At 39.7% G+C, this 16,202-nt stretch overlaps 1 protein-coding gene across 1 annotated transcript in view; it reads left to right on the forward strand.

The window, feature by feature from the left end:
- Nucleotides 1–15,255, forward strand: part of LRRC8C (leucine rich repeat containing 8 VRAC subunit C) — a 77,033-nt gene extending 61,778 nt beyond the window's left edge. The window contains exon 2 of the mRNA XM_044085644.1: nt 12,793–15,255. Coding sequence (XP_043941579.1) covers nt 12,793–15,045 — 2,253 coding nt within the window. The 3' untranslated portion in view covers nt 15,046–15,255. The remainder of the gene's footprint in view (nt 1–12,792) is intronic.
- The last annotated feature ends 947 nt before the right edge of the window (nt 15,256–16,202 follow it).

Consider the following 16,202-nt stretch of genomic DNA (forward strand, 5'->3'; position numbering starts at 1 on the left):
ATCCCACAGAGCTCAGTATTGGGGCCATTTTTGCTTGGTCTGTTAATGAAAGATTAATCTTTCTCAGAGTATAGTTCTGTAAGTTTGCTGATGATCTAAAGATAGGCCATGTTGTCACTAATACTATAGACCGTCATTATATGCAAAAATGCTTGGACCCATTGATTAGCTTTGTGTTTTCTAGGGGTATGAAATTTAATCATAAGTATGCACTTGTGCACAGATTTCAGCAATGAATTTATCATACCTGTATGCCTTGGACAATCATACTTCCAAACTGTCAGAAATGGTCAGGGACTTGGGCATTTGGATTGATTCTTTGTTCAATTTTGATGCCAGTACTTAATAAATAAGTAGGAAGTGCTATGGCCTTATCAAAATATACTGTGCTGCTTTTCCAGTAGGGACAAATGTGTTTTACTATAGATATGTATATATCACTAGTGTCCATCCTATTATTGAATGTGGTGGACTTCTTTGTTTTTATAATATTCATCAATTGAAGGTATTGGAGCACATATAGAAAACATCAACTAGACAGATTAAAGGTTATGAGTTAATGTCTTTCAGCAATTGACATTAGTATTTATCCCTTTATTCACTGGCATATAAACTTATGAAGGGTGATTTAATATTGGTCTACAAATGTTTAAAGGATGATTTCGTAGCAGTTTTGCTGGAAATTGAATATTGTTATCATGGTGTTCAGACAAGAATTGTTCTTCTGATTAAACTTGCTCAAGTTAAGTCAAGACTAAGTTTACTTTTTCCAGGCTAGAATAGGAATATTGTGGAACTCTGTACCTTTATCAGTCGGATGTTCTAATAACTTGAAGACTTTCAAGTTAAGTTAGATCTCTGGTTTAGTCTTTTGAAACATTCACCAGGGTCTGTGATTAAGCAAACTCTTAAATGGTCCAGTTAGGCTTTGAGTTTGGATATAAATTTAAGTTATTGAATCATTTTGCGTGCAATTTATAGGAAACCAACATTTTCAAATAGTTACTTACATTACTGTTGCAACCACCTACACTGACAGAAGAGCCTAGTAAAGGGATAGATGGTTAGACTGTTCCTTTGAGTATCAAATGATATCATTTTTGAATATGGGTTGTATTTTAAAAGGTTTATTTTTAGATTTGAGTTACTCAGAAAATATGGTAAATTAAATAAAAAGGGAAATGATGGCTAAGAGCTTTATTAATTTTAAACCCCTTTTAAGTATGAGTAGCAATTCTAATGTAAATAGTATAAATTGTGGTAATGATTTTAAGGATAAAAGGGTGTTACTGTAGATAATGAGAATATTATCTGCAGTGACATCAGAGATTGATTTTAATTTGGCTATGACAATTCCATATGATGATAGTTTTGGGAAAATAAAAGACATTTTTAACATAAAATGCGAAAATACTATAGGTGCAGGACCTTTAAAATATGTTTTGGGAGATTTTCCCAAGTTTTTTAATGAAAGAGGACCAAATTTAAAGAATGTGTTTGAAAGGATAGCTAAAAGTACAGTTATTAAAGGAAGAATGTGTAAATGCAGAGTATGCAAGCAATGTGAATATGCTAATAATACAGTAGTGTCGTTGTGACTAGTATCCTTATATTATTTCTTGTAAAGTTAATTCAGTTGTAACAGCAAGGGCATTACTTATCTAACAACAAGCATACATCTTGACCTCTTAGTGCAAGAACTCTGGACAAAGCCCAACAAAATGGAGGAACAAAGGCCCAAAAATAGGGACCTATTTTAAATATTACTCTTATGTTGTTAGAGTAACAGGATTTGTTTTAACATACATTTTCTGAAGGATTTGAAGTCTGAAACTCAAATGTATGTCATTATTTAGTGACTTCAGTCCTCAGATCATCCCAGTGATTTTCCAGAAAGCCACAAATTTTATGAGGAATAGATGAAAAATATGAGCCAAAAATTTGGACATTCTGAGAAAATCTGGATAGTTGAGAGGTATGCTAACAAGGGAAATCTAGGGAAAAATCCTAAAGCAGAGAATTTGAGTATGTATATAGCATTAAAAAGAGGATTTGAATAATGCCCTTAGCAGCCATGCTATTAGATGCTCGAATTATAAAAGATTTTTATTTTATATTTGGAGAAGGTTGTGTTACTTAGGGGGGGGGAGGCTGGGAAAATAGGGTTTAATATAGGATGTTATATTGGCAGTCATTGCTGAACTCAGGCCCTGGTATCACTGATAAAGTTTGCCTGCTGTAAGGGTAGCAATATTATAAAAACTCGTTTTTACTTTGCGTTATGTTTTTATTAAGAGATTTTTAGTATTAAAATGGCATTTGATTCTTTTAATGTTATATTTGATGTTTTTATAAAATGTTTTTATTATAAATGCATGTACATAGGAGATGATGTAATGATTACATAACCAGGTGTTTCCTATCTTGGGGATGGTGAGGTAGCTCTGTTTAATTCTGATGAAGTCTTGAAAAAAAGACAAAAGAGCTTAACTTTGAATAAATCTGTGTTTCCTGACATTTTCAAGAGGCGGGGGGGGGTGTTATTAGTTAAAAGTTCTTGAATTAAATGTGTGAACACCATAATAACATTTTGTGTGGCCATCATATTATCAGACAAGACCAAGTTCAACTTTGGCAGCTCTTTGCATGAATGCCAGTTGGAGAACTTCTTCCTTGCATATCCAAACATAAGTCACAGGGTTGTCACAAGAACAAACATTTAAAGAGCAGCTCCAATTCTTAACCTCCTTGATGTCCAGTATTCAGTCATCCCTCGGAACCATGCAGGTGGTGAACTCCCCTTTAATTGCCCTTATTTTTGTTATTAAGAGAGTTATGCCTTCATGTGTCATAGTGATTGGTGTATGTATTAAAGTTTTTGGGTTGACCCTCCCCCCTCCAGTGATTGAGTGTTCATATTAGTCATCAAGTCATAGGATAGTGGTGCTTGGCACTAAGGACTCTGCCCTTAGGACTGGTCCCCAGGCCCTTAAGTAAGGAGGGCTTGCAAGGTTTTGCACACTAAAGCTTGCAGTTAAGTCCTGACATCAAGCAGGTGTTCAGTGTCATGCAGGATTATAGGAGATTACTAGGCTATTGACCCAGAAGTCATTTTAAGCTTAGACATTTCACCTCAGTGTAATATTGTAGAGGTAATAGTTAATAGGATTGCATTTAGTTATGATTGCCTTATGTCCAGGAGTGTTGTAGGTACTATCCCTGGTAAGAATTTATGGTGCCCCATCCACTCATCCAGGTTCCTCTTGAACAGTGTCATAGAAGTGCTCTGTTTCACATTCATTGGTAGCCTGTTCCAAAGATGTGGCAATTGCTGGGAGATGAATCTGTCCCTCCAGATGTCCTATGTAAGTCACAGGCCATATTTAAGTCCCTGGAATGGGTATCCCTAGACCCATTTGATTTATGGATATGCAGTAAGTTCATTAGGTTTGGGTCTTGGGTTGTTCTGTAGGCCAGGCATAAGTCTCCCCTAAGAAGTTTGTATGATAAGGAGTATAGTGACTGAGATTTTAGTCAGTCTGTGTAAGGCACATGCTGGAGTCCCTTAATCTTCTATGTTAGAAACCTCTGAGATCTCTCTAATTGCTGTAGATGCGTAGTATGGTACATACCAGATGGGGCATTATACTCCGTTATGGGTTGGATAAGTGCCAAGTATAGGAGGTTATAACTTCTTTTGCCTTTACTAACAAGTGAGCTACATGGAAAGCTTTCCTTACAATGGTAGACACGTGGTGGTCGAAGTTAGTCTCGGTCAGCCTGTGATCCCAGGTCCCTTACCACTTCATGGGTACTTAGGGTATTGTTAGTGATTTGATAGTGTGAAGGGACATTGTGCCGAAGGGAATGATGATGCATTTCTTTGCATTCAGTTTCAGACCATGACTAATATTACCAGAAATTGGTCTGTGTGAGACCATCCTGGAGTATACTGACATCATAGGGGATTCAGTGATTGCATCTAGTTTGCAGTTGTCTGCAAACTTGGTCAGCCACAACCCTTTAGTTTTCACCTGAACTTCTGAGAAGTATATACCAAAGAGTAGGGAGCCCAGGACTGACCCCTGTGGCACTCTGCTGGTAACAGATCTGCTGGTTGATGTGGAGTCACCCACTTTGATAGTGTGTGTCTGGTTTGTGAGCCAGTTGGCAACCCATCTTACAACAAAGGGGTTTACATTCAGTTTTCCAAGTTTATAGGTAATGGCTGAATGTGGGATTATGTCAAAAGCCTTTGCTAAGTTGAGGTATGTCAAGTGCACAGATTTGTCCTCATCAATGGCCTTGGTCACAATTTCAAAAAATCCACTAGATGTGATGGGCAGGATTTGCCCTTCACAAAGCCGAATTGGGTAGGATCCAGGGTTTGGAGGTCACCTATATCTTTATTTATGAGGTCCATAATGATACGTTCCATGGCCTTACAGATGAGGCTGGTCAGGCTTATGGGTCTGTAATTCCCCAGATCTGTTGCTAGGCCACCTTTGTGGTGGGGAATAGCTGTAGCTGTTGTCAATTCTGCAGGAACAAAGCCTGTGGATAGGCTATGATTGAAAAGGGTACTTAGTGATGATGCTAGTTCATGTTTTACCCTGTTTTGAAGGTAGCCTGGGATATCATCTGGTCCCATAGAGGCAGTGTTCTTTGCCTTGGACAGGGCTTTGAGGACCTGCTCTTCAGATATGTAAGGGGGGTTGGGGGAGGGTTTGTTGTAAGTTAGGAGGGGATAAGGGAGTGAAATTTTTACCAAACCTATCCACTAGCAGGTTTGCTATCTCTGTGGGGTCAGCGTGTTTGAATACCGTTGGCCACCAGTTCTGCACATGCTTGGTTCCTACCCTTTAGGTTATGTACATAGCTGTGAAAGGCCTTATGGTTATCCTTGGCCATATTTGCTAGGTTTCTCTCAAAGGAGCTCTTGGATGATTTGACAAGTTGTCTTATTTGCCTATTAAGACTGAGGAGTGTGCTTTTCCATTGTCGGGTCTTTTGTTTTCTTGGACATCAAATTTGCATTTATTGTACGGTTTGTTGATGTTGAAAGTCCACCATGGCAGCTTGATTTTACTTGGGGCTTTGCCTTTGATTCTTTCTGGTACAGTTGAGTTTATACACGTATGCAAGTGATTGTACAGGGCTTTAGTGTAAGCTTCAGTGTACTTACCAGTTTTAGCTAGGGGTGGGGTTTGGAATGCATTTATACCTTTACCTAGGAGGGTATAAGTTTGCCTTTGTGAAGTTTTTTAGTCTGATTTCACCCTTTGTGAGTTAGTGCCAGTTTGACGGTGACTGATTTGTGGACCCAACAGTTGCACCAGTGCAGCTGATGTTCATCGTGTTTCACTGTTGCAGTCATTACTCTTGGGTTATCCTGCTGGCAGGCTACCTGCAGTCGGCCTGAATTCCAAAGTCTTGGTCTGGCATCAGTTGCTGTTACCTCTTCCCTGATGTCAGTGCGCCAGGGGGATAAAAGATGCAGCTGATGCCATTTTCTTCAGTCTTTCTTGCCGTGTGGTGCCCGAAGCTGAAGCAGTTCGCAAGTGTCGGTCGGCCGACTCCTGAGATTTTCGTGTTCGAATTTCAGATCCGAAGTCTTCATTTAAAGCTAAGTACCCCGTTGGGGAAACTTTTTTCTTGCTCCAGACTGATGTCAGGAAAAAGTTAATAATTGTATTTCTTGTGGGAAGCAAATACCTCATAAAGACTTCCATTCTTATTGTATTCCTTGCCTAGGCCCTGATCATGACATAGCTAATTGCAGATTTTGTGCTAGATTTAACCAATGCACTATTAAGTGTCGGTACAACTTTGCATTTCATTACTTTGACCGAAGATTTAATTACACGATGTCGTCTGATAGCCATCCAACTACTGCAGTTCACAAGAAGTGCAAGGAAAAGGACAGGCATCCTAGGCTTCTTCTAAGCCAGTCGCCAGTTCTCAGTGAGGCACTTTCGCAGCCCCTGACTCCCACTACCTCAGAGCCGCAGGCAGCTGCCAACTCCCATGTGGAGCAGACTAGGCCTCTGGAAACTCAAGGTATTGGACACTTGGAATATATTCCCACAGATGGGTCTGGAGCCGCTGAGCAGGCATCGGCTTCTGAGGGTGATTTCAGGCCTACACAGTTATATATAAAACCGACTACAGCTTCAAAGGCAAAGACTAAAGCACCACTAAAGACAAAGAAACAAGTGCAGCAAGCCCAGGGACAGGCCTCCATGCCTAAAAAACAGATGCTCAAAATGGCCGAAGACCTAATTACTTTGATCAGGGGTTCCCATCCCTCTCCAGAGAAGAGGCCTAGGCAAGAGACAGAATATGAATCTTCAGATCAGGTTTCCATTTCCTCTGACTCCACTTCTGACCAAGAATACTCTTTCCCTCCCTATGAGGATTCCAATGCTGAAGAATCGATCCCTTCAGCCTCCCCTCCTGAGGATTTTTCCTTTGGGGAAACCCTGCATACCATGAGGGAGCACTTCCACTGGGAGAGCCAAGACTACTCAGAATCTAAGAAAAGGCTTAGAGATTTTCTTTTATTACCTCAGCACAGGCCTCTTGCTATCCCTCCTGTTTTAGACATTGTAGATGATGTATTTTCAGAGTCCGGCCTGTCCCCTGACTCTCTTCCCCCTGCACCTGTTAAGCCAGACAGATACTACAGGGTTCCAGATTCACATAAATTTCTTTATAAAAACCCTGCTGCTGACCCAGAAACTATTTCTCAGGGTCCCAAAGGGGTCAAGGCTTCCACTGCAAAAAAAAACCCTATACCCTCCGATAGGAATTCAAGGGCACTGGACAGATGGGGGGAAAAGGTTTACACTTCTGCTACCTTGGCTGTGAGGGCTTTAAATGGTCAATTTCATATGCTTAAATATCAACAATACTTATTGTCACTGCTTAAACAGAAAATGTTAACAAATTCTGAATGTGCAGAAAACAAGGAATGCAGGATTTATTGCATGCAACTGAACAAGTGGGAAAGCATACTTTGCAATGTGGTTTTGATTCTCTGGAGGCCTCTTGCAGGGCCACTGTTATGGGTTCTGTCATTAGGCAACATGCTTGGTTAAAGGAACAGAATCTGCTTGATCATGTTAAAGCAAAATTATTAGATGCTCCATTACAGCATCATACTTTGTTTGGTGTTAAAGCAGAAGAGGTGTTGAAGAAAATGGAGGACAAAGTGAAATCTATGCAGACAGCTAAGGATTTCTTACAGGTGCAGCCACCCAGATTTAGCAGGAACTGGCCTACAAAGAATTGGTCCTTTCCAGTGTCAGACAGGTCACAAAGAGGCAGATACAGATGCCCCAGAAGCAGATCCCAGCCCCAAGGCTCATACAGGCCTAAACAATGGGGTGCTTCTACCTCCAAAAGCGGAGAAAACAAATCACAGCCATACAGGAAACAGTCCCAATGACTTTCCTCTGCCAGAACCAAGAACTTATCTTTTGACAGCCCCCTTAGGGGGAAAACTAGCACTTTTTTCACAAAATTGGCACATTATCACCCAGGACAAATGGGTCTTATAGTGTCTCAGGGCTACAGGTTCCACTTTCACACCCTGCCAAGGGCAAAAGGTATGCCAGACCTGCCACACAATCAATGGGCAGAGGCACAACAGCAAGTTTCATCCCTCATGGACATGAGGGCCATTCAGCGAGTACCACAGCAAGAGCAGGGACAAGGGTTTTACTCAAGACTTTTCTTGGTACCCAGAAAGGACAAAGCCTGGAGACCAGTACTGGACCTGTCTATTCTAAACACATTTCTGGACGTTCCAAAATTCAAAATGTTGACTCTGCAGCAGCTACTGCTCATGCTGGGCAAAAAGGCTTGGCTTGTAACTTTGGACCTAAAAGAGGCATACCTGCATGTCCCAATCAGACAATCTTGCAGAAGATACCTCAGATTCATAGCTGGCTCAGTGCACTACCAATTCTCTGCACTGCCCTTTGGCTTATCTACTGCGCCCAGGGTCTTCACAAAATGCCTGGCACCAGTAATTGCATTTTGCAGACAAAGAGGAATTCAGATATATCCTTACTTGGACGACTGCCTTATTCAAGCAGAGGACAAGGACATTCTACTCAAGCATCTAGCGTTTGTAAAAAGATTACTAATTTGCCTAGGGTACACAGTAAACGAAAATAAATCAAAACTAGTACCCTCTCAAGAGATAATATTCCTGGGTACAAGCTTAAATGCAACTGCCCAGATGGCTTATCTCATGCCAGACAAACAAAGACAACGAACTTCTTACTTCAAAATGTTGGCAACAAAGACCCAGTTATCTGCAAGAAAAATTCTGCAGGCTCTGGGCTTCATGGCATCCTGCATTCTGCTAATTCCATATGCCAGACTGCATATGAGGAAACTACAATGATATCTAAAAAGTGTTTGAACTCAACATTGCCATAGCCTGGAAACATTAATTACCCTCATTCCCTGTCTGCAACAGGAGTTTTGATGGTGGGAAGGGCTGTCACCACAACAAGGGACAGCCATTCACTTTACCCACAGCCAGGCAGACACTAACAACGGATGCATCAGATTATGCCTGGGGGGCCCACTTGGCAGGAAAATGTATTCAGGGCACATGGCCCGCAAGCCAGATGCATCTTCATGTCAATCAAAAAGAGATGCTAGCTGTTCAGAATGCCCTGACAGCTTTCAAAGATCTACTTCATCCAGGACAACTACTGATAAAGACGAACAATACTACAGTCATGTGGTACATAAGCAGGGAGGCACACATTCCTACCCCCTCTGCAGACAAGCCATGACTTTGTGGGACACAGCATTGACTTATCAAGTTTTCACCTGCAAGCACAATTCCTGCCAGGAAAAATAAATACTCTGGCAGACGAACAAAGCAGAAACTTCATGGATCCCCACGAGTGGAAACTGGATCCACAAGTCTTCAACATGTTAACAAGGAAATGGGGATACCCAGACATAGATCTATTTGCCTCCCCTCACAACTGCCAACTACAGAGATTCTGCACAAGGACTTATCACAAGCAAGCATGGAAAGTGGATGCCTTATCCTTCAGCTGGAAAAACTTAACAGTATATGCCTTTCCTCCACTGCCTCTCCTCCCCAAGGTACTCCTAAAGGTCAGACAAGAAAAGCCAAAAATTATATTGATTGCCCCAGACTGGCCACGCCAGCACTGGTACCCAATCCTAAAGAGCTTATCCCAAGGTCCAGCCTGGACATTGCCTCAAATTTCTCACTTACTGTCCCAGCAGAACAATCAGATCCTGCACAGCCAACTCAGGTCCTTAAATCTGGCAGCATGGCGGATAATGTAGCCATTCAGAACACTCCTCTCGCCAGAGCTGTGATGGGTGTTATTTTGGAGGCCAGGAGGCCCAGTACCAGAAAATCTTATGCAGGAAAATGGAAGAGATTCTGTGCTTGGAACCAGGCACAAGGAATTGACACGTTTGTACCAAATATTCCTCAGATTTTACAATACTTAACTGAGATGCTGGACAAAGTCCTATCCTTTTTATCAATTAAGATTCATGCCTCTGTCATTTCAACCCATCACAATACGGAACCACCTATCTTTTCTCATCCTTTAATAAGGCAGTACCTCAGAGGGGCCAAAAACATAAGACCTCCAACGAGAGCACCAATACCTGCATGGGACCTTAATTATGTCTTGGAAAAACTCTGCCTCCTTTTGAGCCAGCCTCAACAGCTGATATAAAATTTTTATCCTGGAAAGCAGCTCTGCTCCTAGCAATAACCTCTGCAAGATGAGGCTCTGAGTTAAAGGCACTCATGGCTGTGGAACCTTTTATCATATTCCATCCAGACAGGGTTTCTCTGAGGACAAACCCGACATTTATGCCTAAGGTAGTGTCCAGTGTGGCCCTTAACCAAACCATTCACTTGCCCACCTTTTATCCAAACCCACAGGACAAGGGAGAAAGACTTCTGCATTCTTTGGACATACACAGACAGCTATGCTTCTACTTGGACAGAACTAAAACTTTCAGAAAGACTGAGCAACTTTTAGTGGCATATGCTGCAGTATCACAAGGAAAGGCTATCTCAAAACAGACTATTTCAAAATGGATAGGCCATTGCATTCATTTCTGCTACTCACAGCATGGCAAATCAGGGCCTAAGGGCATTAGGCCACATTCAACCAGAGCAGCAGCCACTTCAACAGCCTTCCTCAGAGGAGTACCAACCAAAGACGTCTTAGAGGCTGCAACTTGGAGCACACTTTTACAAAGCATTACCACTTGCCTCTGCACTCTAAATCCAGAGCAGGCTTTGCCACTGCAGTTCTGCAGGGCCTCATAGCCTCTCCTAATCCTATTTAGCCCAGCCACCCATCCTCAGCTTTGGGATTCAACCCAAGAGTAATGACTACAACAGTGAAACACGATGAACATAGTACAGTTGTGTACCTACCATAAATGTAGATGTTTGAGTGTATTCACTGTTGCAGTCCAGGTTACCCTCCCACCATCCCTCTTTCTTTTGCTGGGTCTTATTTGTACTTCTCTATTCTATACAACCTATGTGGTGTATTTGCTTGTAGATGAAGGAAATGTTTACTTTAGTGCATGAATGTTTATTTTCATAATTTATTTAGCCTACCCTTTTGGGGGGCACCTGACATCTGGGGCAAGAAAAACTGAAGAAAATGGTGTTGACTTCATCTTTTATACTCCTGGCGCACTGATGTCAGGGAAGAGGCGACAGCAACTGACGCCGGACCAAGACTTTGGAATTCAGGCCAACTGTGGGTAGCCTGCCAGCAGGATAACCCAAGAGTAATGACTGCAACAGTGAATACACTCTAACATCTACATTTATGGTGGGTACACAACTGTACTTTTGACATGTTGGTGAGGATCGGATCTAGAATGTTTAATGAATAGTTTCAGAAATGATCACGAAGGAGATCGGTGAATGGATATTTCTGCCTGAGCTTTATGGGAAAATTTGGTGAATTTAACTGTCCGGCTTTGGTGCATAATTGCACGGCAGTGCTTATGTTGTGCAATATGCAAACAAGCAGAAACCTGCTCAAATGCAAGGCCCAAGTACCAGAAGCTAAAACTTTAAAAAATATAACAAAATTCAAAAGGACCAATGAAGATGCTTATTCCAAGCCCAAGTCCGGCCTCCCTTTACCAGTCAAGTGCCAATCAAGTAAAGGAGCATATCGGTAAGGAATTTGATATAAAGCTTTCAGCATGCTAAGAGTAGGCCTGCTTCTGCTGCATACTTCCTTTGACTAGTGCATGACTGTGCAACAGTTCCAGTCTCTCGGCATGCAGTATTAAACTGTTACATGCTTGCCTCTGCCAGATTTACACCAGTGCATAGTTGGGGCACTGTACTCTGAATTTTTACCCTCCTCTCTATAATGTATCTTTACAATACCCCTTTCACAATTACCATTCCTTCTTTTAGTCCTGGAAAATCCCAAAAGAGGGAGAAGATCACTAGTTTAATGAAAGCTCTTGAGTGCCTCCTGTCACAGTTTTGCACTTATATTTTGAACCACAGCATGTGGTGGTATGATGCATTTTCCACTACCAGCATTCTAAGTATATTGGGGCCCTTTTTTAAATAACCACTTTATAGAATTCCTTTTTGCCTTCATTGACTTTGCTAAAGTGTTTACCTTGTTGATGCCAGTGTAGAGATAACATTTGGATGCGTCCACAGACTTTACTGGATACTCCACAGTGCATGTGTGGGGGCATATCCATTAAACTCTGTGGAAGTATCCCAGTGCTATCCATACAGTGATGTTACCAAGGGTGAAGTAGACTTGTATGGGCATATCTTTAATGTAAAGTTTAAGAAGTAATTTGTTAAGAAATTGCCCACGTGAAATAGGAACAATAGAGCAATATGCGTCACAATACTTAAGCCACTAAGTGCATGTGTAAGCTGTGATGCAACACTGTAAGTGACGCACAGTGTTCCCCTTCTTTTCTGCCACAAAAATTACCCAAGTGGCCAATTCTCATGGCTGCTGTACCATGTTTCTGACTATAATTTGGAATTAACAGTGAAGAAGCAGTTCCTCAGTCTGCATTACCATATATTTTCCAGTAGCCTCATATGTCACCATATAACTCATCAAATATATTATCATAAGTAAGTTTATGAATAATTATGTAATCATTTTAGTATTCTGTTTTTAATCTTATCTTTTGTAATAATACATATACAAATATACAATAATGTATATAAAGGACAAAAATAAGCTATATTGCAATAAACAGTGATGACATTTTCAGCCGTAGTTATTTTTGCACACTGTAAAGCTGGTGGAGAGAGAGAATGCTATTTGTTTGAGACACTCTTAGCAGGTGTTTACTGCAGTACTACACAGCAGTTTATGGTAAACCAACAAATATGCAGCCCCCAATATGTGTAGTTTCCTAAGAGTATGTTCATTATGGCCAAACAGTGGCATACCTTATATGGTTTGAAGTGCATGACTTTTACTTGTATTTTAAGACACTTGAGATTACCATTTACTCTGTGACAAATGCTCTTTTATAACACAGCCTTCCACTTGGTTTCCTAAATTGTTACATGTTTACACTTTGACTCTGTTCAGACTTGGAATATTTATTTTAAATTATTTTGAATACGAATCTGCCTTTTTTGCTTTGGCAAGTGTGCATAAAAACTGTATGTTTTCTGATATGCAGCCAAGTAAAACTGCTGAGATAACAAACTTCTGTATTGTATGTGTTCTTTTTCAGGTAACACAAGATAAGATCATCTGTTTGCCAAAAAGAATACAGAATGAGACCGGTCTCAATATTTCTGGTGAAATCACAGTACCAAGGCAAATGGTGTCACCTCAAACCTCACCACAGCAGGCTGAAATGAAAGGATTGAAAACGAACTTAGATCTTCAGCAGTACAGCTTTATAAATCACATGTGTTATGAGCGTGCCCTGCACTGGTATGCAAAGTACTTCCCATATCTGGTTCTCATTCATACTCTGGTCTTCATGATCTGTAGTAATTTCTGGTTCAAATTCCCAGGCTCAAGTTCTAAAATAGAACATTTTATTTCTATTTTGGTAAAGTGTTTTGATTCCCCATGGACGACAAGAGCATTATCTGAAGTTTCTGGTGAAAACCCAGAAGAAAAAGATAACGCAAGGAATATTCTGCACAAGTCTAGCACAAACATAGCTGCAGAGGAGGGAACTTTGGTAAAAGCTCCATCTTTACGATCTATTCCTGATAAGATTGTGGCTGAGAAAACAGCAGCTGGCGCTCTGGATAAAAAAGAAGGAGAACAAGCAAAAGCATTGTTTGAAAAAGTAAAGAAGTTTAGGTTGCATGTCGAGGAAAGTTACTTGCTTTATACCATGTATATCCAGCAAACCATAGTGAAGGTTATGAAATTTTTGCTTATCATTATTTATAATAGTGCCTTGGTCTCGAAAGTACAGTTTACAGTAGATTGCAATGTTGATATACAGGAAATGACTGGGTATAAGAATTTTTCCTGCAATCACACAATGGCACATTTGTTTTCTAAACTTTCCTTTTGTTATTTATGCTTTGTTGGTATTTATGGTTTAACATGCCTTTATACTTTATATTGGCTATTTTATCGTTCCCTTAAAGAATATTCATTTGAGCATGTGCGACAAGAGTCTGGAATAGATGACATCCCTGATGTGAAAAATGATTTTGCTTTCATGCTTCACATGATAGATCAGTATGATCCTCTTTACTCAAAAAGATTTGCGGTATTCCTTTCAGAAGTGAGTGAAAATAAACTTAAACAGCTGAACTTAAACAATGAATGGACAGTAGAAAAACTAAGACAAAGGCTGCAGACAAATTCTAATAATAGGTTAGAATTGCAACTGTTCATGCTGCCTGGATTGCCAGACACAGTTTTTGAATTAACAGAACTGCAGTCTTTAAAGCTGGAAATAATTAATAATGTTGTAATACCTGCAGCTGCTACCCAACTCGAAAACCTTCAAGAACTTTCACTCTACCAATGTTCTGTCAAAATTCATACTGCAGCGTTAGCATTCATGAAGGAAAACCTTAAAGTTCTTCGAGTTAAATTCGATGATAACAGGGAACTTCCGGTTTGGATGTATTGCTTGAGAAATTTAGAAGAGCTGTACTTATTTGGTTGTTTATGCCCAGATGTTTCCAAAAACATCACACTTGATTCTTTGCGTGAGCTTAAAAGTCTCAAAATTCTTTACATAAAAAGCAACTTGTCAAAAATTCCACAGCCTATCATGGATGTTTCCAGCCATCTCCAAAAGTTATTCATACATAATGATGGTACCAAACTGATGATGGTAAATAACTTGAAGAAAATGGCCAATCTCACTGAACTGGGACTTATTCACTGTGACCTGGAACGCATACCTCATGCCATTTTCAGCCTTCTGAGTCTGCAGGATTTGGATTTGAGGGAAAACAGCCTAAAATCTATTGAAGAAATTATTAGTTTTCAACATCTGCGTAAACTCAGTACCTTAAGACTTTGGCATAATAGCATAATAAATATACCAGAACACATTAAAAAATTAACTAGCCTAGAACGACTCTATTTCAGTTATAACAAAATAGAAGTCCTACCGTCACACCTTTTTTTGTGTAACAAGATCAGATATTTGGACCTTTCTTACAATGATATTCATTTTATACCTCCAGAAATAGGAGTTCTTCAGAGCTTACAGTATTTTTCTATCAACTGCAACAAAGTAGAAAGCTTACCAGATGAACTTTATTTTTGCAAAAAGCTGAAAACACTTAAAATTGGCAAAAACAACTTGAGTGTGCTTTCTCCCAAAATCGCTAACTTAAGTATGCTGTCACATTTGGACATTAAAGGAAATCACTTTGAAGTTCTTCCACATGAAATAAGTTATTGTAAAGCTTTGAAGCGCAGTGGTCTAATTGTTGAGGATATCTTATTTAAAACTCTGCCCCCTGATATCAGGGAACAAATGCAAGCCGAATAGTTTTTCCAGCCCCATTCTATCTTGGATAGTTTAGAGCCCAATGCATATAGTATATGCTGTTCAAAACCAAAAGGAATTTTTGTAGTCAACAGGATTTTACTTTGTCTTGGCCAGCTATGTTAATGTATGACAGGTAATATTTTAACCAGTCAAATGTTATTGAATTTTGTGTATACTTTAAAGTTATAAAAAAGTGACTTTTAATTTAAATTTTCTATTTTTGTATGAAAATGCTTTGTTTTTAAGGAAAAGGTAACAAAATCAAATGTTTTATTTAAGCATTGTATTTTTTCTTACTTAAATGCTTCTCTTTTAAGAAGTGCTGGTTCCTGAAAGAGTAAAATGTTCTGAGAAGTCAAACATTCATATTTGAAGCATTTTAACAGCAAATGTGATTTTCACATTTTTCTATTCTGTTTTGTAACCTGAATATCAAACTTCAGCAAAATGTTTTGATATATGCATCAGGGCTTTACATTTACTACTATAAGAATAATAATTGTATGAGTGTAATTTGTGCTTTTCATACTTTGTACTGTGACATGTACAAAGAACAAAAATAAGCCTTTAAGTTACTATTACATCTGAAAATGTCATCAGTTCTGTGTCTGACGCAAAGTGCCCAACTGCCCATTGCTTTTTGTCCTGAGCAGAATTACTAGTGCCTTCTCTGCAAAGTTAGACCAAATTTATTATAGTCCTTTTGCTGTAGATCAGGGTAAATCGGGGCATACAGGTTTGAAAGTACAGTAAAAATGAATCTAGAAGGTTGTGCATCACTGAAGACTGGATACATTTCTAGTACACATACAAGTCACATTTCTATTCTTACAGTTATAAAAGGATGAGCAGCGTGAGCAAATGTAAATATGGTCAAATACATTTGTAAAACAGTTTTAAATGAAATGCATGGAGCACAGTGTTTATGCTCCTGTATTGCAAAAAAAGATGAACCAGTTAAGCACTTTTGTAGCATGAGACCTGATCGTAGCAACTGTTAATCACCCGTTATTAAGCTGTTAACATCAGACATCACTCCAGGAAATAAAATGTGCCAGTACTGACCAGCATGCAACAGAATTAAAAATTGCTTTCTTTCTGCCTGCTATTCTGTGCCAGTAAAATATCCCTGACTTTCTTACCCTAATGTTAGGCAT

The sequence above is a fragment of the Protopterus annectens genome, chromosome 10.part0 (assembly GCF_019279795.1).
Source record: "Protopterus annectens isolate FY-2018-M chromosome 10.part0, PAN1.0, whole genome shotgun sequence".
Taxonomy (NCBI): domain Eukaryota; kingdom Metazoa; phylum Chordata; order Ceratodontiformes; family Protopteridae; genus Protopterus; species Protopterus annectens.